General features: G+C 43.2%; 1 protein-coding gene across 1 annotated transcript in view; it reads left to right on the forward strand.

Annotated features, from left to right (window-relative positions):
• The first annotated feature begins 11 nt into the window (after nucleotides 1–11).
• Nucleotides 12–25,904, forward strand: part of RAB10 (RAB10, member RAS oncogene family) — a 49,828-nt gene continuing 23,935 nt past the window's right edge. The window contains exon 1 of the mRNA XM_010002171.1: nucleotides 12–138. Within this exon, the coding sequence (XP_010000473.1) occupies nucleotides 12–138 (127 nt within the window). The remainder of the gene's footprint in view (nucleotides 139–25,904) is intronic.

The following is a 25,904-nucleotide window of genomic DNA, read 5'->3' on the forward strand; positions in this document are numbered from 1 at the left end:
CGCGCCTCCCCATGGCGAAGAAAACCTACGACCTGCTCTTCAAGCTGCTTCTGATCGGGGACTCGGGGGTCGGCAAGACCTGCGTGCTCTTCCGCTTCTCCGACGATGCCTTCAACACCACCTTCATCTCCACCATCGGTCAGTGCTTCCCTCGCGTCCCCAACCCCCGGGGGCCCCCCAGCCCGGCACCCCCTCGAGCGGAGCCTCCCTGACGGAAGCGTTCGAGGCCGGGTTGGATGGGGCTTGGAGCAGCCTGGTCTGGTGGACGGTGCCCCTGCCCACGCAGGGGGTTTGGAACTAGATGATTTTCAGGCCCCTTCCCACACAAACCAGTCTGTGATTCTGTGTCACGGCTCTTCGGGGGCTCTTTCAGCCCTCCCCACTCACCAGGGGCTGCACCCACGCTCTCTGCCTTGCCTCGCGGTGCTTGGGTGTGTTTTCTTCCCTTGTGTCAGCCCTTGCCTCGCAGGGTTCCCTGAGACGCCCCGTCCCCGCCACCCTTTGCCTCCCTGCTCTCCCTGTCTACGTGAAATCCTCGTCCTGGTCACACCCGACACCGGCTTCGCCTCTGCTGCAGGGCGGAGTGATTCGGTTTCTTTCTGCAGTTGAACGCAGCAGTTTTCTCTGCTGTCGGTGACCCTGAGCGACCCTTTCGGTCTCTCCCTTGGGGTTGCGTCGGCAGCTTCTCCCCCACACCCTCTGCCAGCCTCAGCCAGAGCCCACCTGGCTCCTTCCGTCACTGGTGGATCTCCGGTTCCTTGCACACAGGAGGGAGGCTGGGTTGTGCCATCCCTGCACAGTGTCTTCACCGCTACTGATGTGGCTTAGCAGAAATGATTACACTTGTGGGTGGGGTCTGTTTTCTCACCCAACAAAGCTGTCTGGCCTTCCCTCGCCGAGTGAGCTGCTGGGCTTGTGGCAACGCTGCCTTAGCCCTTCATTTTTGTGCAGCTCCTAACTATGGTAGTTCCTTTATCATCATGAGGGGGGGCTGTGTATTTTCCTAGGCTTTCCTCTTTCTGTGTAACCTATGCTGTGAGACAGGCTTGGCACCTAACATCCTTTCTCCCTAGGTTTATCAGAGAGTTTTGCTTTTCTTTTCCTGAACACCTTGTTTTTTCAGATTAAGAGTTCAGGTCAGCAGCTTCTAATCTTGGTGACTGACTGACAATTTAAGATCATTCATGCCTCTGGTCTTTCTTGCAGTACCTTCTGGTGTAACGTGCAGATACCTACCACACACTTGGAAAAAAAGAGAAAGTTTGTTGGGGGGGGGGTTTGAATTGGGTCTGCCTTTTTGTGCTTGATATGATTGGCCATACAGCTGTTCACCAAGGGCAGGAGAGCACAGAGTATCACTGTAAATCTTAGTACTAGGTGTAAGTACACCCCTGTCTACTTCCTCATTGGTGTTGAAATGTCACCCTAAAAATTGCAGCTCAGACTACAAGACATAAAAAGGGGCTTTTAAGGAAGCCTGGGGCAATTTAAAGTGAAAGGAAGTATATTTGGGACAGTAAAGTGTCAAGGCACAGTTGTTACCTACAACCTCATTGGACCTCAGCTTGGGCTTTTACTGAATTGTTTTTGGGGGGAGGTGTGTGACAGTCACTTAATCTCATCTCTCAACATTGCATACCTTGACTATGGAAGGCCAGTTTTATTTTGTAGCTGTGGTCGTGGTGTAATTCTGCCCTGCTTGGCAAATCCTCGCCAGGATCACATGGTGTTTGTTGCTTTCTGAGTTTGCTGGGAAGGTTTATTTCCATTTGCAAAGTTAAAAATAGTCAAAGTCTTTGCTAAGTAGTTGGTGGATATACGGTGGCTCTTAATTGAGAAAGCGTGGATTTAGTGATTTTAGTAATTAGTTCCTGGTCTGTCTCACTGCAGTTTTTGAGTGCTAAAGCAGAATATCATCAGGGTTAGTGGCAAGTGTGCACATGCAGAGTTTGGAAGCGTTTCTGAACTGTCAGACCAATTTAGACCAGTGGTTATTTATTTCTGGAGTACACAGTTTTTAGTGCATGTACACTAGAAGGTGGACAGGTTTTATTTCCTAAATTCTGAACTAAATGTCTAGACATGGTAGTGGTGAACACCACTTGATGACTGGTTGGAGTGTCAGAGTCTGTCAGATTTGGGTCTTCACAGTAGGAGTAACCATTCTCTGGGATACAAATAGGTTTTACTTGTGGTGCTGAATTGCAGGTGCTTAGCTGCCCAAAGATGGCTTAAATCTATTGTGTCCTTAGTTCTTCTGTAATCGGTGAATTAGGAAACCTGGTGGGAAAGTGCCCCTACAAGCAGAGCCTGTTGATAGACTCTACATTAGCACCTTGTAAAAAGCAGCCCATTCATCAAGGGAAAATCTTGAACTGGATTAAAACACCTGTCCACTTAATTGTTCTCCACATTATTACAACAACGTGGTTGAATAATTTGTCTTATAATAAGTTCTGTCAAATTACCACCAGTCACTACAGCTTTTAGACTTTCTCAGGTTTTTCTCTGCTGCAGCAGTGATGGCTGCAGTGGCAATTCAGGATGGTAACACAGGGCTTGGAAAGGTGCCTTGTCCTACTGGGATAAATTCTATTACAGTAGAATCATAGAATCATTTTGGCTGGAAAAGACCTTTAAGATCATCAAACTGCACAACGTGGGCCGGTTTTGCAGCCGGAAGAAGGCAGTTTCAGGAAAACCCTCAGATGGTGTCTTTGACCTGTAGCAACAAGGAAATACTATTTCCAAAGCACTTGTATACAGAATAGTTGACATTGAAGGTGACTGGCTTATTGGCTGAATCTCTTCTTATATATAATTAAAAAAGACCCAAACAACTTGGTAGCTTGTTAGCTCTGATTCATGCTTCTGTGTTCACACTAAGATCCACCAAGGACCTGAGATAGTCAAGCATGTGAAGTGTGCTGGAGTACTGGTGGCTATAAGCACGGAATGGCTCAGTCTTTCCAGTTTTTATAGGAAAAGGTGGGTCTCAAAGTGTATTAAAAGTAGCCTGTCTATAGATTACAAATGGGAAGTGTTTTAATTCTTTAAAACCAAAGGCTTGTCTGCATAAGCGAAGATACAATAATAATGCATTTCTGCTTCTCATTAGTAACTTGTATTCACTTCCTTTCATCTTCACACATTATAAGGGCTTATTAAGCGTGATGCATGGTGGCAGTGTGGATATAATTTACATGTAATTCAGTATGTGCTCTTTAGCATTTGACTTTGAATGGCTTCAGTCTAATATTTCCTGCTAAAACAACAGTTAAGCTTTTGGATAGGATGAGGTGTGTGTGTGAATTATTTCAATTGCCCTGGCTAGAGGTACTATAAATAATCCAGATGGCTCTTCTGCAAGAATCCCTAAGTCATCAGAACCTCCCTGGGGAGAGCAGGGGCCTTAGCAACATAGCATTTGAGGACGTTTTCAGGTAGAAAGGGAGTAAATCATAGAAGACACAGTCTATCACAAACCGTTTTTAATTTTAATAACTCAGTAATTCTCTGCTGCAAAAATAATTTTTATGATATCTTTGTTGGAGAAATGATGGTGACTTTTCAGTTGTGAAAAAAAACTGACTGGGGATACTCTAAAGTTGGGTCACGTCTTTTGGGGTTGTAGCTGTTCCTCTGGGCAGGGGTGTTGTTCCCTGATACTCCTAAGCACTGAGTATTGGAGGCTTCTCCAGCAGACTGGAGCCTGGTCTCCCTTCTCCCAGGCACTGCTGATTTTATGCTTTCTCTGCTGCCACTCATGCTACCAGCAGATTTTATTTATTTTTAATATGAAAAATGCTAGTGTAAGTATCTTCCACTCAGTGTATACACGAGAGGTTGGATGGGGCTTGGAGCAGCCTGGTCTGGTGGACGGTGCCCCTGCCCACGCAGGGGGTTTGGAACTAGATGATTTTCAGGCCCCTTCCCACACAAACCAGTCTGTGATTCTGTGTCACGGCTCTTCGGGGGCTCTTTCAGCCCTCCCCACTCACCAGGGGCTGCACCCACGCTCTCTGCCTTGCCTCGCGGTGCTTGGGTGTGTTTTCTTCCCTTGTGTCAGCCCTTGCCTCGCAGGGTTCCCTGAGACGCCCCGTCCCCGCCACCCTTTGCCTCCCTGCTCTCCCTGTCTACGTGAAATCCTCGTCCTGGTCACACCCGACACCGGCTTCGCCTCTGCTGCAGGGCGGAGTGATTCGGTTTCTTTCTGCAGTTGAACGCAGCAGTTTTCTCTGCTGTCGGTGACCCTGAGCGACCCTTTCGGTCTCTCCCTTGGGGTTGCGTCGGCAGCTTCTCCCCCACACCCTCTGCCAGCCTCAGCCAGAGCCCACCTGGCTCCTTCCGTCACTGGTGGATCTCCGGTTCCTTGCACACAGGAGGGAGGCTGGGTTGTGCCATCCCTGCACAGTGTCTTCACCGCTACTGATGTGGCTTAGCAGAAATGATTACACTTGTGGGTGGGGTCTGTTTTCTCACCCAACAAAGCTGTCTGGCCTTCCCTCGCCGAGTGAGCTGCTGGGCTTGTGGCAACGCTGCCTTAGCCCTTCATTTTTGTGCAGCTCCTAACTATGGTAGTTCCTTTATCATCATGAGGGGGGGCTGTGTATTTTCCTAGGCTTTCCTCTTTCTGTGTAACCTATGCTGTGAGACAGGCTTGGCACCTAACATCCTTTCTCCCTAGGTTTATCAGAGAGTTTTGCTTTTCTTTTCCTGAACACCTTGTTTTTTCAGATTAAGAGTTCAGGTCAGCAGCTTCTAATCTTGGTGACTGACTGACAATTTAAGATCATTCATGCCTCTGGTCTTTCTTGCAGTACCTTCTGGTGTAACGTGCAGATACCTACCACACACTTGGAAAAAAAGAGAAAGTTTGTTGGGGGGGGGGTTTGAATTGGGTCTGCCTTTTTGTGCTTGATATGATTGGCCATACAGCTGTTCACCAAGGGCAGGAGAGCACAGAGTATCACTGTAAATCTTAGTACTAGGTGTAAGTACACCCCTGTCTACTTCCTCATTGGTGTTGAAATGTCACCCTAAAAATTGCAGCTCAGACTACAAGACATAAAAAGGGGCTTTTAAGGAAGCCTGGGGCAATTTAAAGTGAAAGGAAGTATATTTGGGACAGTAAAGTGTCAAGGCACAGTTGTTACCTACAACCTCATTGGACCTCAGCTTGGGCTTTTACTGAATTGTTTTTGGGGGGAGGTGTGTGACAGTCACTTAATCTCATCTCTCAACATTGCATACCTTGACTATGGAAGGCCAGTTTTATTTTGTAGCTGTGGTCGTGGTGTAATTCTGCCCTGCTTGGCAAATCCTCGCCAGGATCACATGGTGTTTGTTGCTTTCTGAGTTTGCTGGGAAGGTTTATTTCCATTTGCAAAGTTAAAAATAGTCAAAGTCTTTGCTAAGTAGTTGGTGGATATACGGTGGCTCTTAATTGAGAAAGCGTGGATTTAGTGATTTTAGTAATTAGTTCCTGGTCTGTCTCACTGCAGTTTTTGAGTGCTAAAGCAGAATATCATCAGGGTTAGTGGCAAGTGTGCACATGCAGAGTTTGGAAGCGTTTCTGAACTGTCAGACCAATTTAGACCAGTGGTTATTTATTTCTGGAGTACACAGTTTTTAGTGCATGTACACTAGAAGGTGGACAGGTTTTATTTCCTAAATTCTGAACTAAATGTCTAGACATGGTAGTGGTGAACACCACTTGATGACTGGTTGGAGTGTCAGAGTCTGTCAGATTTGGGTCTTCACAGTAGGAGTAACCATTCTCTGGGATACAAATAGGTTTTACTTGTGGTGCTGAATTGCAGGTGCTTAGCTGCCCAAAGATGGCTTAAATCTATTGTGTCCTTAGTTCTTCTGTAATCGGTGAATTAGGAAACCTGGTGGGAAAGTGCCCCTACAAGCAGAGCCTGTTGATAGACTCTACATTAGCACCTTGTAAAAAGCAGCCCATTCATCAAGGGAAAATCTTGAACTGGATTAAAACACCTGTCCACTTAATTGTTCTCCACATTATTACAACAACGTGGTTGAATAATTTGTCTTAAAATAAGTTCTGTCAAATTACCACCAGTCACTACAGCTTTTAGACTTTCTCAGGTTTTTCTCTGCTGCAGCAGTGATGGCTGCAGTGGCAATTCAGGATGGTAACACAGGGCTTGGAAAGGTGCCTTGTCCTACTGGGATAAATTCTATTACAGTAGAATCATAGAATCATTTTGGCTGGAAAAGACCTTTAAGATCATCAAACTGCACAACGTGGGCCGGTTTTGCAGCCGGAAGAAGGCAGTTTCAGGAAAACCCTCAGATGGTGTCTTTGACCTGTAGCAACAAGGAAATACTATTTCCAAAGCACTTGTATACAGAATAGTTGACATTGAAGGTGACTGGCTTATTGGCTGAATCTCTTCTTATATATAATTAAAAAAGACCCAAACAACTTGGTAGCTTGTTAGCTCTGATTCATGCTTCTGTGTTCACACTAAGATCCACCAAGGACCTGAGATAGTCAAGCATGTGAAGTGTGCTGGAGTACTGGTGGCTATAAGCACGGAATGGCTCAGTCTTTCCAGTTTTTATAGGAAAAGGTGGGTCTCAAAGTGTATTAAAAGTAGCCTGTCTATAGATTACAAATGGGAAGTGTTTTAATTCTTTAAAACCAAAGGCTTGTCTGCATAAGCGAAGATACAATAATAATGCATTTCTGCTTCTCATTAGTAACTTGTATTCACTTCCTTTCATCTTCACACATTATAAGGGCTTATTAAGCGTGATGCATGGTGGCAGTGTGGATATAATTTACATGTAATTCAGTATGTGCTCTTTAGCATTTGACTTTGAATGGCTTCAGTCTAATATTTCCTGCTAAAACAACAGTTAAGCTTTTGGATAGGATGAGGTGTGTGTGTGAATTATTTCAATTGCCCTGGCTAGAGGTACTATAAATAATCCAGATGGCTCTTCTGCAAGAATCCCTAAGTCATCAGAACCTCCCTGGGGAGAGCAGGGGCCTTAGCAACATAGCATTTGAGGACGTTTTCAGGTAGAAAGGGAGTAAATCATAGAAGACACAGTCTATCACAAACCGTTTTTAATTTTAATAACTCAGTAATTCTCTGCTGCAAAAATAATTTTTATGATATCTTTGTTGGAGAAATGATGGTGACTTTTCAGTTGTGAAAAAAAACTGACTGGGGATACTCTAAAGTTGGGTCACGTCTTTTGGGGTTGTAGCTGTTCCTCTGGGCAGGGGTGTTGTTCCCTGATACTCCTAAGCACTGAGTATTGGAGGCTTCTCCAGCAGACTGGAGCCTGGTCTCCCTTCTCCCAGGCACTGCTGATTTTATGCTTTCTCTGCTGCCACTCATGCTACCAGCAGATTTTATTTATTTTTAATATGAAAAATGCTAGTGTAAGTATCTTCCACTCAGTGTATACACGAGATCTCAATTTTCTTCAGTATTATTTTTTGTTATTGGCTTTTATATGTCAAGTTGATGGCAGCTTGTAGGGAGCCATAGAAAAATTATCTGTGGGCGCTCATTGTGAAGCTGTGCAGGGGCAACAGGTGAAGTGCTGGCCATTGCCTGGGCAGAAGTAGGGAGGGGGTTCCTGCGGGGATGCTGGTCTAAATATTTGAATGTTACAACTGAACTCATGCACATAATTGCTATAGTTTAAGTAAAATGCAAGTTGATGAGTCACAAAAAAATGTTTTCCCATGAAATCTGACTACCACTAGTAACATACTCAAGAGAACAAAGCATATGTAATCCCTGTGAGATTCCTTCTGAATGCATCTGGGGTAGGTAAAGCTTTCACAGACCTTAACCCACACTGAAGATGCAGTTGTGTTCTGTGTTTCTGGTCTTTACTTACACTGACTGCAACTCTACAAATCCAAAGCGAGATAGAAAAAGCTACATGATCCTGAAGTTTAATCACTCTATTTTCTTTTGAACACAGGGAGAAGGTCTTGATGCTAAATCTATGCTAGGAGTGTGCAAAACTGTATTGTTTTAAATACAAAGGTAGATGAAAACTATTTTAAAATTATTTTTTTTCCCTCCTTTTATTACTTTGACCTTTATTAAAGTGATTTTCAGTTGCTAAGTACTTGCTTTGGACTAATTGTACGCTGGTGCGTTTAAGCAGTGATTTTTTAAAAAATCAGTATTCAGATATCAAAAATAGTAAATATGAAAATTCTGTACATCTTGTGGGGATTTGTTTGCCCATGACAGTGATCTATATTGGGAAGGAGGGAATGCCAGATAGAGTATGGGTCAATTTTGGGAAAACAAAACTAGGTGGAAAACATGTTTTGAATTGTGAAAAGGCTTTTAGCTGTATGGGGGTTGCAGTAAAGTTGGAAAAACAAGTAGTTTAAGTAGTTCCTGGGGTCCAAAAAAAAGAGGATTACTGCAGCAGCTGAAAAGTACTGACTTACTTTTTTCTTATATTCCTTTATTTTTGTCTTGTATCTATAGCTTGTGGGTTTGTAGGAGCAGCAACCAGCTTTGGGTTTTGTTGATATAGTGCCCAGGCTGCGGGTTCAATCTGTCTCTGACTCCTGCCAAGGACCGGGTGAATTAGAAAAAAAAAAATCCACCCAACAAGAACCCCACCCTGACTCCTGTTCAGCCATTTCCATGGCATGGGGTCCAGAAATCAGGCAGCAAGAGATGCAAAGAGTCATTTATGCATACAGGTAATTGAGCTGTAAAACTTGCTGTCGTGGGAAACTTTGGAGAGGAAAATCGAAATTGGTTCAGAGTGAAGGTAAAAAATTGAAGAGGATCTGTGGGTGGGTGTTGGATGTGATGCTCTGGATGTGGCCTCGAGCTTGGTAATCCCCTCAGCTCTTGCTTGATAGAGGTGGAACTAGCTTTCTTTGGTCTGGAGGGAGTGGTTCTCCTCACCTCTGGCTGTGGGACACCCAGGAGAAGGGTTGCAGAGCAAGTTGGACTTATGGGGTGAGATGGTATGATTGAGGTTGTAGGGTTTTTTTTAATTGCTGTAGGACCATGGGTAACAAGCAGCAGTTTTGCTGTGTGTGCCTCGCAGCTCTGTTGAGGAGTGTCTGGAGGGCTGTGTGGTGAAGAGCTGAGTAACTCAGCTGGCTGGAAACTTTTGTTATAATGTAGCTATTTTTTTCAGCTGAGCTGGATCGGTTCCCTGTTCTGGCTCTTACATTACCATATATCTGTACTGGCAAAGTGCATAGTGCATCTGGGGACGTGGAAACACCGAGGTAGGTGGCACTTGTACCACTTTTAGGGTTACAGTTCCACAAAGTGCTTGTCAGCAGCACCAGTGCCTAGTGTTCCCTCCTCCCTGCCCCCAGTGTGAAACAAACCCTAAACTGGGTTTGCTGCTCTCCCTGCTGCCTCGGGGCAGAAACAGTTGGGGAAGGCTGAGAAGGCTGCTGAACTCCTGAGTCAGGCACATACCTGTGCAGTGGCGGCACAGGACACGTAGCCTGGCTGCTCCTTTTTCTGTTTGTCCTTGTGCTGACACGCTATTTATGTTCAACTGAAACTAATGAGCAGCTGTTACCTAAATGTGCTAAGTATGATCAGAAGACATGGAGACAAATGGGAAGGAGCGTGTGGAGGTTGGCTGCTCCAGTTAAGCTCATGCTGTGTCCAGGAGGAGACTGAACTGTCCTTCCAGCTGTAAGTGGCAAGGAGCAGATCAAGTCGCTAACATTTTTTAGAGTCAAGTGCTTCACATTTGGAGCACAGGCTCGTAACCTGTGATGAACTGTCCAAATAATCTGTGGTCTGCTCTTGAATTTTACAAGACCAACTGAAATGCCTCCTGACATTGGTAGAAAAGTTGCTCAGGAACTAATTGGCAGGGATGCAGCCTTCATTTTAGAAATGAAGGACTGCTTTTTAGTGCCTTGTTGAGTAAAAAGCACAACTAGAGGATACAGAGAACTAATCCCTTCTTGACTTCATGATTTACCTCAAAACATTCAAAACAAAAATCTGGTACTTCCTGGTCTTTATCCTGAGAAAATGATTAATCTTTTCTACCCTTTAGTATCAATAATTAATTAGAAAATTGATCAAATCTGTTCATAAATACTTCATCAGGGGATAAAAAACTAATAACCTGAAGTCAAAGAGGTTTTTTAGGTTGTGCTAAGCAGGTGCTGGTGCCTGTAGTCCAGGGGTACTGTGTGTGTGTTTTGCCTCAGCAGGCCATGCTGGCTGTTTCAGCTCCTGACAGCCCTTGGGAGCAGGGTGTGGGCCACTTCCACCTTTGATGGCAGCAGCTTTTTGCTCTTGTCCTCCTACCTGCTGGAGCTGTGGAAGGGCAGCATGTTCTTACTTGTTAGCAGTGGCATGGAGGAAAGAGCATGAGAATTTCAAGAAGGATGGTGGCTGGGAGTGGACTGGACTGGGAGTGGCTGCCAGGAAACATCATCTCACCTGGGGTTGAGAAGTTCCTAGGAAAGGCATCGGATGAGAGCAGCTTGCACAGATTCTCCTGGCAGTGGCAGTCAGTGCCTGTTTTGCTAGGTGAGAAGAAGGGTTTTGTATAACCATTTGGAGGGGGTAAGTACTTCAGAAATGCTTTGTGACAGACAGCTCAAATTCCAGTGCTTTGGGAGTTCCCTGTCTGGCTCTGGGGAAACAGGAAAGGGACCAGAGCTTCTGCTGCATGTCTTGAATGTTTAGTGTTTTGGTACAACTTAACTGCGGGGGTTTTTCTTTTCCGCATGGCTTTAACTAGGAGTCTTGTGTGGGTTTAACTAGAAGTCTCTGCATGTTTTTTGTAGCTAAAACAACCTGAGCCTTTCTTTCCCATTTGGGGTTGTGATTGTTTTATACTGAATAACCTGGAGAAGTACCTGCTTGTATCTCACATTTCCAAAATCTGACCTAATGCTCCCTGGGAGATGCCTGCTTGCTTGATTACCAGTAAGTGTTGAATACCTAGCCCTACCTGCACAGGTTTTTCTTCAGGGAAAGGGATGTGTTTTCATATTCAGACTTATGATTAGCTCTGCCGATACCAGATACACTGAAGCACTTGTTGGGTTGGGGGGGAGTGCTAGAAACACTTTGAGTAATGTGGGTCTGGTGCAGCATGCAGCTTTATGTTCTGGGAGTTCCTTTTAACACTGCAGTCCTAGAGAGCTCTGATCAGCAATGTCCTCAGCAGGAGGTCATCTTGGCCCAAGACTTGACCTTCAGAACCCTTCAAAGACATGGTTGTGAAGATGGGTAGTACTGTGATAACTTCAGGTGTTCACCCATTTCAGGTCAAGGTATGGTAGCACTGTCCTTTGATCTGTGAGACTATCAGAAGGTTCATTAAAGCTGGTTTTGTCAAGTTGTGCCATCTGTGGCTTATGACATCAAACACTTGTGTCTGTGGCAACATTCACTGTGGAGCAAGCACCTGGTCCTGAATAAAAATTTATTCTCCCCTTTGAGATGTTTGTGTCTTAACTTGGTCTCTCCAGTGTTTTGGTCTTCCAGAGTAGAAGTACATTTTACTTCAGATGTTCTGTTATTAACTTCAGGCATCCAGACATATAACGTAATATATTGATGTCTGAAGTATTCATGTACCCAGTCATTGCTGCTCGTCTAACCATAGGCATGTAACCTGTCCTCACCATTGAATCTTCCTGGCTTCTCTGTAGGCAAGATTAGACACGTGGTTGGACTCAATGGTCTTAAAGGTCTTTTCCAGCCAGAACGATTCTGTAACTAGCTTGATTGCACTCAAGCTATTTTACTCTTGCAGATCTATAGTAAATGTCTGAAATTTGATAATTAACAAAAAGTAAATTAAAAGTTTTGCTAGCAGTATCCAGATGCTTCCAGTTCCTTAGATAGCAATCTTAATTTCACACATTCCAATCTGCTGCAGTCCACATCTTAGCTTCTTCCCTTCCTTTTCTGAAGTGGGATTCCTCTACCATAACTAGCTGGTTAAAAGCTGAACTGTCAGCATGTGCTAGCTGTCTAGGTTCCTTCTGTAATTGGGGTGAAGGAAAATAAGAACTCCATCTGAACATGACAGTACATACCCATGCCTCTGTCACTTTAGAGGAAGCGTAAATGTAGCTGTCTTAATTATTGGTTAAATGAAACCCACCAGCGCTTCTGTTTCATTAACCATACTGTGAAATGCTTTCATCTCAACACAACTTTTTGATCTTGCCAGTAAACAACAATTATTTTTTTTTTAGCTACTGAAGTTTCTGGCAAAAACAAAGGTAACTACTGGCTAGTTCTCTGGGTTTGGGGCTTAATGCTGGTATGTGATCAGAGGGCTGGAATAACTTTCCTATGGGGAATGGCTGAGGGAGTTGGGGTTGTTCAGCCTGGAGAAGAGAAGGCTCCGGGGAGACCTTATTTTACCTTTCGGTACTTAAAGGGGCCTGTAAGAAAGATGGGGACAAACTTTTTAGCAGGCCCTATAATTCTGGGACAAGGGTTGATGGTTTTAAACTAAAAAAGGGGAGATTCAGACTAGATCAAAACAAGAAATTGTTTATGCTGAGGGTGATGAAGTACTGGAACAGGTTTTCCAGATAGGCAGTAGATGCCTCATACCTGGAAAAATTCATGGTCAGGTTGGACAGGATTCTGAGCAACCTGATCTGGTTAAAGATGTCCCTGCTTACTGAAAGGGGATTGGACTAGATGACCTTTAAAGGTCCCTTTGCACCAAACCATTCTATGATTCTGTGTCTGGGGACAGCATGGACCAGAAATGGGAGTTCTCTGAAGAGGTCAGTCCTTCTCATTCCTACTGCATTGAGCAGGACTGATGAACAAAAATGCTGGTGGTTTGTATGATAAGGGGCTCAGAAACTCCACCTATATCAATGGTAGATCACTACTGTTTGTGCAGTCTTGGTGGCCATGTGCCATGGGGCATGTGTCCCAGCATGCTGGAGGCCTTGACCCAGCTGGGGATCCAAGAGGATGCACCTGTCCAGGCTTGGTTTCTGGGCGTTTGCTGAAGCTGCTGCTGAGTACAAGCAGCGGTGTCACAGAATGGTCAGGGTTGGAAGGGACCTCTGAAGATCATCTAGTCTAACCCCCCTACCAGAGCAGGATAACATATAGGATCTACAGTAGCTCACACAGGAGAACGTCCAGATGGGCTTTGAATGTCTTCAGAGATGGAGACTCCAGAACCTCTCTGGACAGTCTGTTCCAGAGCTCTGTTACCCTCCGAGTAAATAAGTTTTTCCTTATGTTTAACTTGACCAGTGTTCCAGATGGGTCCTCATCAGGGCACAATAGAGGACACAAGTGAACACAGGTCACAACAGGGAAAAGTCAACCTGAGTGTTGGGAAATTGTGATAAAGGTGGTCTGTGACTGGAACAGAAATGCAGAGAGCTGATCAGATTGCTGTCCTTGGGGTAATGAAAGTATTTCTAGAGGAGACCCCAGGCAGCCCAAGCTAGCTTGTCCCCCTCTGTGGTTAGAAGCACAAGCTCCGTGCTTCACAACCTAGGTTGGTTCTCCAAATTCTCAGTGTGTGTCAGAGCTGCTGCTAGATCTGATCAAAAGCAATACAGTCTAGAGAGATAACTGCTGGAAGTCTCCTTTTGATCTTCAGAGCATTAAATAACTAGTGATAAGGAGGCATGTGATGTCTTGCTCTGAGCAAGTTCAGGTGATCCTCACACAGCTTTTACAGGAGCTTCAGCACTGCAGCCAAACTTAAAGCAGGCACTTCTTTGGTCAGAGCTCTGTCAGTGTTGTGGTTTCTCACCCTGTAACTTAGGGTGCTGCTTGTCCAGCTATTGGTGGAATTTTTCCTTAACCTCAATTCTTTCCTTGTAAAACCTGATTTCATTTTCTAACAATATTGTAGCCAGATGCTTTGTTGCAGAATAGATTTGGGATGTAGGTCCTTTTCTGAGGGTGGTGGGTGGCTTACTGAGCTACTAAGATGATGAGTAGACTGGAACATCTACCATACAAGAAAGGCTGAGAGAGCTGGGGCTGTTCAGCCTGGAGAAGTGAAGACTGAGGGAGGATCTCATCAGTGCTTACAAATATCCAAAGTGGGAGTGTCAGGAGGATGAGACCAGACTTTACAGTGGTTTCCAGTGACAGAAAAAGGGGCAGCGGGCACAAACTGGAACACAAGAGGTTCAGACTAAACATGAGGAAAAACTTTACTCTGGGGGTAACAGAGCACTGGAACAGGCTGCCCAGAGAGGTTGTGGGGTCTCCATCTCTGGAGGCATTAAAAACCTGCTTGGATGCCATCCTATGCAGCCTGCTCTGGGTGAAGCTGCTCTGACAGGGGGTTGGACTAGATGATCTCCAGAGGTCCCTTCCAACCCCTAACATGTGACTATGTGACTGCTCCCACCTCCCTTCAGTGCAAGGGGAAATGGGTTTAGGCCATGAGAATGAAAATCAAGTTAATGTGGTTGCCTTGCAGTGAGCATCTATGTTCCCATCCTCTTGTGCCTTTTCCCTGGAGTTGAGAGTTGGCAAGGTGCTAGCTTGAAGCTTTTTTCTTGCAGATGAGGTGAACCTAACATCGTTGCAGCATACAGCAAACTAAAGAATCTGAACAAGTCTTACAGCCTCCAGTGCTGCCTTGGGAGCGGCTGATGTTTTTGGGAAGCAGTGACTTTGGATTCTAGGTGTGTTGTGTGACATTTTTCCAGTTTTTTCCACCTTTTCAAAGGTACATAATTCCTGTTTCTCAGGCTCTTTCAGTGCATTTTTGAGTGTCACAGTATCAGTAATAGCTAAAAAAAAGTGGTAACACTTTGTGACAAATAGGATGCTTCTGGACAATGCAGTAGCAGTAGGCCTTTTTTTTTTTTCTGTATTCAGTATTTTTTCCTGCTAATTAACTTGACAACACTGGTTGTCTGCTCACTCACTGGAGAACTTACAGAGGTTGTGTGGAAACAGCTGGTAGTATAGTACTTTATCTCCTCCAACTTCTGTGGTCATACAGTGCTGTATAGCTTGAGGTGTGGAAATGGTCCTACAGATTCCCAGTTTAAACTGAAGATAAATCCTTGCTTCCATGCTTTGACTGTCTGAAGTCTGTGTGTTTGTTGGTGCTGAAAGGGTTAATAAACGAAAGCTTTAAAGGAAACGTAGGTATTGGAGTGTATAAGTTGTTATTCAGTAAGTGAAAACATCCTAAATCATGTGGCAACTGCGTCAGTCAAATATGTATTGAATTGTACTGATGGAGCTTCAGATTTGATCAGACTATATTTAACACTAGACACAATGCCATTCTTTGGAGTCTGTGGAGGAAATTACGGGCGTGTCCTCAACCAGCAACTGTTGAAAATTTTACCCTGAAAGGGCTGGCTCACAGTTTATCTCCAACCCTCTCCTGAATGAGAATGATGCTTAGATAGTATCTTGGACTGCAGTGCTGCGTGCTTTACTAATGTCAGTGCAGATCTAGTGCTAGCAATTGCTACCGTGGTAGCTTGAGTTAGGGTACTGCCATAAATAATGGTAATAATTTCTATTTGTAATGGAAGAAACGCTGGTTTTCCAGCAAGTAGTCAAAAGCGTGCATTCTTTTCAGTGAGTTGGAAAATGCAAACTGTAGACTGTTTCACCAGAAAACCAAAGTTGAACCAAAAGTTCAAGTGTGGTAACTACCTGGCCTTCATAAAGCTGCATTGACTTTGAAAACCTTCAGACATACTGTGAAGCATGTCAAGCATTACAAGGTTTCATTTCTCTTGTCATTAATAATGACTGCACCAAGCAAACAAGCCTCAAAAATCTGGAAGCAATTGGAGCATCTCCAGCTCCTCAGTTTTCCTGCAAAAGGTTTTGAATCCCTGTATAGTACCCATAGGTACAGGCAACTTGCTGGTGTGCTCTTGGCTGAACCCATCACCTTGATGGTTTGAAAACACAGAATGTCAGAATGTTTTTAGTTGGAAAGGACCTTAAAGATCATCTAGTTCCAAACCCCCTACAGGGGCAGGGATACCTCCCACTAGATCAGGTTGCTCAGAGCCTCATTTGACCTGGCCTTGAACACTTCCAGGGATGGGGCTCCCACAACTTACCTGGGCAACCTGTTCCAGTGCCTCACCACCCTCGTAGTGAAGACTTCCTTCCTAATGTCTAACCTGAGTCTCCCCTCTTCCAGTTTAAAGCCCCTTGTCCTGTCAGTCCATGCTCTGGTCAAAAGGCCCTCCCCAGCTTTCCTGTAGCCTCTTCAGATACTGGAAGGTGCTGTAAGGTTTCCTTGGAGCCTTCTCTTCTCCAGGCCGAACGCAGCCTGTCTTCATAGGAGGTGCTCCAGCCCTTGGATCATCTTCGTGGCCTCCTCTGGATTCCCTCTTTAACAACTCCATGTACAAAGTGATGGACGCTCCTTTTTTTGTTTGATAGTTCCAGCAGTTAAGGAGTTGTAATTGCTGAGGCAAGAATTAACTCATCTGAGTTCCTACTCTGCACTAAGTCATCACTGGGGAAGCTGGGAAGGCAGAGAGCTTCCGGGCCCTTTCTGAGCTTTTAACTATCTATAATGGATTGACTGGCTGAATCTTTTTAATGACCTCCACGACACAGTACCTGCCTCTTTGGTAAAGCTAATGCTTTTGCTGAATGAGTCTTTGTCCCTTTATTTATCTATTAACTGTCTTGTCAATCTGCAGAGTATAAATTAGTTGGGGTGTTAACTTGAGTTTTATTTTTAAGTAACTTGAGGACAAAATTACTGTTACAGCAAGTAGTGACAAATGTTCTGTTTCATAAACAAGCAGTTTGTGTGGAAAACAGGTTCAAGTACTGTATTTATTTGCAAACTAACACAGCATAAGTAGGCTCAGACATGCATGAAAACTGATTTAATTGAGTGTAAGTGTAGTTGAACATATATAGTGCACAACCTTGGTGGTTTAGAGTAGAATTCCGATTAGTTATGAATTTGTGAATGGACTTTTGGCTTGTTGGAATCCAGATCCCTCCCTGTCATGATTTTACATAGGGACCTAATGGGCTTTGCTGACAAAGACGTTCACAAGGAGATATGGCTGCTTCATGTGATGCCCTCTAAAAATACGTGGCTGGCAGAACTCTGATATCTGGGATGAAGCTTATTGACTGTATTGGAAAATGAAAGTTGTAAAGGCAGAGAATTAAATCAGCCCTCAAACCTGTAATTAACCAACACTCAGCAGAGATTATTGCTGCATGGGAAGAACTCTGAAGTGAGTACTGTTTCTTGCTAGAGCTTCATTTCCTTTTTGTTTTCCCTCCTCCCTTACTACCTTGAGAATAAAAACCTTATTGTCTCTTTTATCTCTTGGTATGCATAAGACATCACTCAAATATTTTATTTGTTAATTTTCTTTTGTTTGTGAGAGCCTTGTGTAAGGTTTAGCTGCTGGAATAACAACATGATAAAAGTTTGGGTTTTTTTCTGGAAGAAGTAACTTGCTTGTGTTGAAGCTGTGCCTGGTCTCATAGGCCTTGGTGGCAGCGTAGGTGGTGTCAACAGGAAGCTTTAGTTTTCTTTCTGAGCAGAGGGGGGTTTTTTAACATTTGAATTTGAACTGTACTTTCACATGACTTCTGAAACTCCTTCCCCAGAATGAATATAGCTAAGTGAAGAGAGATCCTGTGGGACTCTGGCCAGTTGATCTACTTCTTTTCTGTGGCCACCTCAGATTTCTGTGCAGTGTGCTATAGCAAGAACTATCTGACACATAGACTTGCACTTCACTAGGCAGAAGTTGCATTAATGCTTATAAACAAGATGAAGACGCCTGGAGAGGAGAGGGTAAGAAGGCTTTATAACTAGTTCTGGCCTGTGAAATGCCTTCTCTCCCAAGTTATTTGCACCGAAGTGAGACTGTCTGAGTCTCTGTTATTGTTTGGGCTCTCAGTTTTTGTCTACTTGACATGAACATCAGGTAGACCCACCGCACCAAACATTCCTGGCAACTGTGCTTTGAACACATGAACTGAGCTTGTGCTTATGGTAAACGTGCCATATTCCTAACTGTTGCAAACTACCCTCACTCGATGTCCAGAACCTGGTGTGTGCATCCATTTTATTGGCAAATGGTTCTTGTCCTGGCTATCTCCTGAACTTTGCCCAGGCCCTGAGGTGGAATGTGCTAGCTTTCAGATCAAAACCAGGAGATCAAAACTGTGTCACAAACATGCAGCCCACCTGGCTGAAGTTCTGGTCAATGTTTCATACCCTGGAGGGTTCATGGGCATAGCCGGGGCAGTCAGAGCTCGCCCAAAGTCCCCTGCCCTGTTGCTTTGCCAGAGGTAGGAAACCATGGTATTCTGTGCTGCCGCAGTCTCCCTCAATTTAAATCAGTAGTGGTGCATTTGTTAATCACCCAAATGTGTGGCTGGAATTGCTGAGGCAGAAGCATGTGTGCTATTGTCACTCCCTTTGGACATGAAGGAGAACATGACGCCTCTCAAGGAAAGGTTGCTAAAAAACAGGTTGTTTTGAGCTCTTGTGGATTTAGCTTTAGTTCATCAAGACACCTTTCTCTTCAGATCTCTGCACAGGCACCTCTAATTGATGTTTTTAAGCACATATTTTGTAGTTCATCCCTTGAAGGAGGCATCCTCTGCTGTATTTTGTACTAATCTTTGCAAATATCATTACTAATTTGCTTACAGGTCAATATTTAAATGTAATGCAGTAGATGGAGTAAGGGAGCTGTAACTGGAGATGTATGTAAAATTCTAAGTGAATCGCTGTCCATGGCATTGTTGAATGAGGCAGTGCTGTTTTAAAATGCGTTCCAAGCAGGTACATGTGGTGGGACCTCAGGTCCTACTGTGTGCTGAATGGTACTGGTGCCTGTTGCACCTTCTGATTATTTGGATTTACTATTCTAATTCCAGGTAGGGGGATGAACAGCACTTCATGTTGTAATCAAGCTATTAAACATCTGAACAGCGCCACTTCAGGAGAAGCAGCTTCATGGAATTCTTGACTTGTTAATACTGTTTGCTTACTTACAGCCTTGTGGCTTCTAAGACCTAAATGTGTGGACATAATCTGTGTTTTTTAAAAAAAAACAGAAAAGTCTTACTGGTTGTGTTCCACCTAGTATAAAGATCTATGTCTGCAGCTATCCAGTGCATAATAGCAAGGCAGTGGACTTTTCTTTCTTAGGGGGGAGTAAAATGGAACAAAAGAGATGTCAAGATTTGTTTCTGAAGATGTTAAATTTTTTAAACACAGCTGACAAGAATAGCAGAGGGGCGGAAGGTCACAGTTACTATGTAAGTATAGCAGCCTGGTGTATGGAGAACAGACAACCGAAAACGCCTGTTTCCCTGATTATTTACTTTTATTAATTTATTTTTAAATATTGCCCCCAAGTGCTCTTAAAGAGTTTCTGGGAGCAGTATTGACTTACCTTAGAATTAACATGCAAGTGTTAACTTGTGATTTTAATATAAACCTCTGAAGAATGATGGTAGGGGAGGTTTCAAGTGAGGCTAGTAGTGAGAGAAAATTTTGGGTGCACTCAGAGGCTGTAGACTTGGCCTAGATTTAATTTTCATCCTTGAAACAAATTGATGCGCAAAAGAAGCTTCCATGTTTATGACTTGGCTGCTGCTTTGAAGGGAAATAGGAACACTTCAAAAAGAATGTCAGGTTTGGAAAGTGCCTTTCACTTGGTAATTCTGAATCCTGTAATTCTGAATGTTGTTGTTCATTTCTGAACTAGCTGGTGACTGCAGGTGGAATATGATTTTATGCTGGGAAAGCTTCAGTGAGGCAACTGGGAAACAGTGGTGCTGCATGAGGATCCCTCCGTTTCTGCCAGACATGAAGATGAGAATGAATTCAGAGTCTGTGGCCTTTCCCAGATAAGAGGTCAGGCTGGATAACAATGGCTTTCTATTGTTTGGGGGGGATTAAGCCAGATATTTGGGGGGGATATAAGCCAGGGTACTGGATTTGTCACCAAAATGAATATTCATCTGAGTCCCCCCTATCTGTTAGTATTGATTTGCATAAATCAGATATCCCTGCAATGCTGAGTCTTACTTGTTCATGATGTGTGACAGCATTTGAAAGCACAACAAATGCAAGCGTCTACAATAGAAGAATGTAGGTCACACTAAGAAGCTGCTGTCTCACAGGACTCTGATCTGCTTCATTAAGAATAGATTAATTGGTAGGAGATGACCTGGCGTCAGTACTACTGCTTATGTCCCTTAACGTTACCAAGTCTGGAATTTTTCAGTATTGATAAGGTATTAGTGAAACTTAGCCTGTAAAGACAATTTTATAAACACACTATACAATCACACTGGAAAACTGAAGATTCAGGAAGAAGCCATGGGGATGGTTTGGAGGAAGGATTCAAGGGGAAAGACACTTCTTGAAAGAATTCCTAGTTTCATGTTGTGTTCAAAGCTTAAAGTAAGTTGATTGGATTTTGAGAATCTGTTGCATTTCTAAAAAGAGATCAGAAAACTAATTAAATGGTTTATTAAGATACCATCATACTAGTAACTATCACTGGTTAAGAATCTGTAGCTTATCTTTATGGGGAGAGAGGTGTGGTCATAATTACTTTTCTTGATACCTGCTGTACAAAAACACCAGTTGTCAGGATAGTTTAGGTACTGAGGATCCCAACAGTCAAAGATACAGCTGTTCTCCTGGTAGTTTCTCTGCTTGTTACTATGAGTCTTAATAAGCACAACAGTTCTGTGTAGCTGTCGCTATTGAGGTGGGGTGGATTGAGGCTGGTGACCTTGAGATAAGGGAGTGACTACCCAAGTGATAGTTTGTGAGGGTACTCAAAAGTATGTGATGACTTGTTTAGGGAATGGGTGACTAGCAGAGCACTTGAGGAAGGTCCTTTGGGAAAGGAGAGGCCTCTAAGTAAGAAATGCAATCTGGGAGTGGGAGGATTGACACCAGTGACTGGATGTGTGGGAGAGAGGAGTGGAAAAAAAGAAGTATAATCACATCATCATTAGCAGCTGGTGGAATTAAAGTAATTAAACCACGTGTTTCTCTTACCATTGTCCTCCCATGCCTCAGTCTATCAAAGGCTCTCAAACAGGATGCTTAACTTTGTGGATGTGTTTTCTTACTCAGTTGTTGTGGAACTTTCTTAGACTACTAGAATTAACTGAGAGTACGTTTCCTAATGTTTCATATAAGGTTGCTTTATTTAGATGCGACTTCTGGTGCTCTGTAAATGCTGAATTATCACAACTCTAAATCTTGCAGAGCAGGAAGAGCAAGTTTGTGTTGCAGCTCTTGTTTGCACACTCTGCACTAGGAAAATCGTAGTGCAGAGAAAATGAAACTCTGAAAGACACAAATCCATTGAATTTCTGTTTTACTGTTGCATAAATCTGTAGTGCCTTGTTCGTATCTTGAGTATTTGTCATGCTCCTGGTCACTGACTGTCAAAAATAATGGAATTAAAGGTTTAGAAGAGGAGACCAAAGACAGCCAAGAGGCCATTTCAGTGTCACCAGCTCTGTGGTTCCTGATCCCCTCTGTGTTAGTCCTGGGGGCTGCTGCTGGTTGTCACTGTGGTGGCCATAGGAATCCTGCACTGTCTCAACTTGTTTTCTGGAGCCCCCTTGCTCTAACTGCTGAGGCTCTGCTCACCCATCCTAACACTGGGCTGCTCTGTCTGAACAAGTTATGTAGCTGCTCCCTGGCCTGCAGTGAAATAGGTGTCTTGAGTCATTGTAAGTTGGAGCCTGCAAGGAAACTCTGATGTAAGTTTGTAAGGATTTTCTTTTTACAAGCATTTTTTGGGGTGTAAGCATTTACTTTAAGTCTGATCAGTGTGGTGGTAGCCTTTAGTTAAAATGAATGGGAACTTGCAGCATGGTCTAACACTGAAGTGTTGTCTGCCATCTGTGTGCAATAGGTACCCAACTTTATTTATAACTTGCTTTGTTTTGCAGTAGTTTGTATGGGGTTATTTTTGCCTAGTAGCAGCAATCTGATTGCCTAGTTCCATGTATTCAGCTGGTGAGAGATACCTATTGCTGCCTCTGTTCACCATCTGGGTGGGTAGTTTGATTACACTGCTCGGCTTAAATTTTTTGGAAGCTTCTTGCAGTGTCAGGACATACAATTTTGGTTTTGCAGCTAAAGTTACCTTGAGAGCAGAACAATAACTCTGTCACTGACTAAGGGTTGTTACCTGGTACAGTTTCATCCTTTTGTCTTCTGCCTGTTATTCCCTTCCACTAACCAGAACAGGCAAGTTCAGAAACATCTTGTTGGTTTTTTAAAAAGGTTCTATTAATTACTAAATGTATTGTTAATTTTCTTTCATATTATTCAGTTTTTTTATTTTTGCTTTGTCTTACAGCAGTGTTTGCTTATAGTGGATAATGTCCCTTCAACATTTGAACTTGCCTGCAGTAGTTGGTACACTTGCATGTTTTAACATGAGGACAAGAAAAATGGGAGAAAAGCTGACTGTACTACATGTGATCAGGGCTAAAGACAAGGGGCAAGTTCAAGTGCAGTGTAATCCCTTATGCCTGATGAGTGAGTGGCTTGTTAGAGAAAGTAGTTATGATCTACAGCATCAATTCCTTACCTGGATCTGCAGTTTCTCAGTACTGCTTAACAGAAGCCAAGTAATCCAAGTTTTCAGGTTTCCTTATTGTTTCAGTCTCTCTTATAATCTCATTCAGACTTGCTTTAGCGAGCAAGAGTTTGTGACTTTGTCTAGTGACTCCTTTGATTGTTTTATTACAATTTTACCAGGAGAAAGAAGACACTACAGAGATCCACCTTTAGACAAGTCCATATGAGATCTAAGCTGCAACAATAGGGGAGGATAATGTGGGTTCCAGCTCCTTTTAGAGACGAGTTAGTAAAGTTTCCTCTGTAGTTGAAAGTCATGCTTTCTGCCAAAGGTGGCAAATCCGTATTTCAGAAAAAATTGCCATGCCTGTAGAGGCTTGTCCTAGCTAGCCTAAAGCTGCCTCCTGTTTCTTACCATGTCAGATGAATTCTGTCTCTCTGATAAAACTTAAGCTTTTGCTCAAGCTTTTGTCAAAGGATGAGTCTGTGAATAGCTAAAGTTTCGCTTCCGGAACAGTCTGAATGATGAGTAGTTTGCAGACTTGCAAAGTATTCCTGAATATCAAAAAGTTGATTCGTATAAGTGGTGCTTTGTGATGGGTGCTTGTTCTTTTCTTATCTCTCAGGGACAAGTGAGAGGAGGCATTCCCAGGGAGCTGGAGAGCTGCAGCTGCCTCCCCAGCAGCCCTTGCTGAAAGTGAGAACTGCAGTCCTTGCAGGAAAGCACTCCTTGGGATTTCCTTCTGAGGAGTGGGAATTGAGATTATTTATTTGGTAACAATCTGTAAAGTTGTCTCCAATAAATGAAGTGCTTTTAAGAAATCACTGCAGTATCGAACCAAAATTCAATTTAAATTTCACTAAGAAGCACGTTTGTTTGTTCTGGTTTTTTTTCAGTAAGATATGGAGTTAAGGTTCTTTAAAACAGGTTCATATATGTTTGTGTAATCAATGTGTATGTGCACAGGTCTCTGTAGAGCTCAAATTGAGTGGTGCCAGTGTGCCTAGGTGCTAAATGGTAACCTGACCTGGGGTTGTTACTCTTCTGAAATAAACTCTTCTGTCTGAATCTTGTGCTTCCAACACCTTTCACACCAAGTGCAAAGCAGTCTCAGTAAAGTCCTTGATCCCAGTATAGGAAAACCCAGGATTGAGACTTTGTTCTGTGCTGAAATTGTGAAGAAGGGAGACAAACTTCAGAACTCTCATTAATAGAAGCCTCTGAAAATAGTATTTTTACTTAAAATGTTGAGTATGATTGGGACTGTTAGATATTCGTAGTGTGTAGGTATTATGAATACTTTGTGGAACAAATGTTTTTAAAGACCTAAGTAGTAAGTTCTTAATTAAAGTCACTAATTAAATCTTAATTAAATCACAAAGTTCTTAATTAAAACCAGAACTCTTGTCTCTTGCTTGCTATGCCTGCATTGGGCTTTCTTTGGAAGGAGAAAGTCCATTTACATCTGAAACTTTCTTGCAAAATGTTGTATCTCTACCTACTTCATTGATAACAAACGTTAGTGTCTGTGTAGTCTTAATAAAAGCACTTTCTGAAGTATTAAATCTTGTTTGAAGGACATGTTTACTTTGGAGAGTTTTTAATTCTGGACTTGATGCATTTGGAAAGGTTGTTACTAGGAGGGGTTAGAAGAATCACCTTTTATTAGTATTATGCTCAAGACATCAGTGAACTTGACAAAGCAGTATCTGGCTTAGGAGTTTGTTTCAGAAGTGATCTTCTGCATAAAGGTGTTATGCTTGAAGTCTTAGAATATTACAAACCTGTCTGGGAATCAAGGGATCTCATAATCAGTCAGTTGTGTAAAAAGACTAGATCAATCTCTACAAAGGTCTCTGCATCCAAAGTTAATTTGGTGGTTTTAAAAGCTTCCAAGTTTAGTTATTGCTGTGTCTTCCTGCTGTTGATAAGTTTTCTTTCATTGCATTTTTGCATTCTAAATAAAAACATTTTATGGCTGTTTATTTGGCCTGACTGTAAGCTGTAAGCATAGCTGAAGGATACATATTTTCTCTGTGCTTCAGTGATGGTGTTCTTGTGCTAACTAGGTATGTTACAGTTTGTGCTCATTGTGTTCCTGTGCCAGAAGTCATGAGACTGTGTTCCTTTTGACTTTGTGAATTTGAAATTTGTTAATTCGAAGAAAGATAGCAGATTTGTTTCTGCTTGGTCAGTCTCTTTCTTGACTTTGGCTGGTATTTCTAACAACTTGGGCAGTAAAGATAAGCTTTATATCCTTTTGTGACTATTAAATCACTTGCAACAGCTCCACCTTGCTTCAGTTAAGTGGATTAGTGGGCGGGACATTCAGGTGTGTCTTCCAACCCCTGGAGAAAGTGCTGAAACTCAGGCTGCAAACCTCTGCCTTCCTGACCACTGGGAGGAGTGTGAGTGAAGAGGGGCCATCCTCATGGGTCCTGCTGCATATCAGAAAATGTGAGTGTGGCCTGAGTTCTGCTGTGTATCGACAGCTGTAATAAGGACACCGTTAAGAAAAATTCTTGCTGGTATTGGAGCCTGTAGCACAAAGGTGGGCAGCTTGAAGACACAAGACTTATGTATGAATTTAAACACATTTGCTTTTCTTCCCTGAGTTGAAAATACATAATGCTGCTCAAGTACATTTGCAAAGCAATTGCTGACAAACGAAATAGAGAAGGCAGTTACCGACACGCTGCTTAGGGCCTGTGCTTGGTGGTGCTGTGACCTGCAGCCTGGCTGTCAGGCTCCCAGCGTTACGGCCTTGTCTCTCTCTTGCCCTACATTCTGCTTCCTACCGCCCAGTGTCCTCACCCAGCTCAATGCTGTCTTTGTTTGGAAAGAATGCAAACAAAATTCGTGCTGTCTGAAAAGGGCTAGCTCATCATTTGTAGCTCTGAAATGGACTGCAAAATAACTTTTTCTCCCTCCCTCTTGTGCTGATGGCATTTAATCTTTCGGTTTTTGGGAATAGTTGATTTGTGATTTAGCAACAGAAGAGTGATCTTTACAAAACCTTGGCAAGGCCTTGAGAAGGTGTAAAATGATATATAACTGTTTGGATGCAGTGATTATGGATTTAAAACAGGCTGTTCTGCTGACGCAAGTCTTGGGTCTTCATTAATGTCTTTTGTCCGAGAGCAATAGAAACTCAAAACCGTTGAGCAAATAGTTCTGTGTTCACCAAGACATCCAGATATTTAAACCTTGACAAATAAAGCTGGAGGGCTCTGTTAGGCATCATTGACAATAACCTGATGTAGGGAAGGAAGAGTTTGACTTTGTTGGCCTGATGTATAAGTTTGACCTTCCAGTTCCT

Source organism: Chaetura pelagica, unplaced genomic scaffold, assembly GCF_000747805.2.
Source record: "Chaetura pelagica isolate M959 unplaced genomic scaffold, ChaPel_1.0 scaffold107, whole genome shotgun sequence".
NCBI lineage: Eukaryota > Metazoa > Chordata > Aves > Apodiformes > Apodidae > Chaetura > Chaetura pelagica.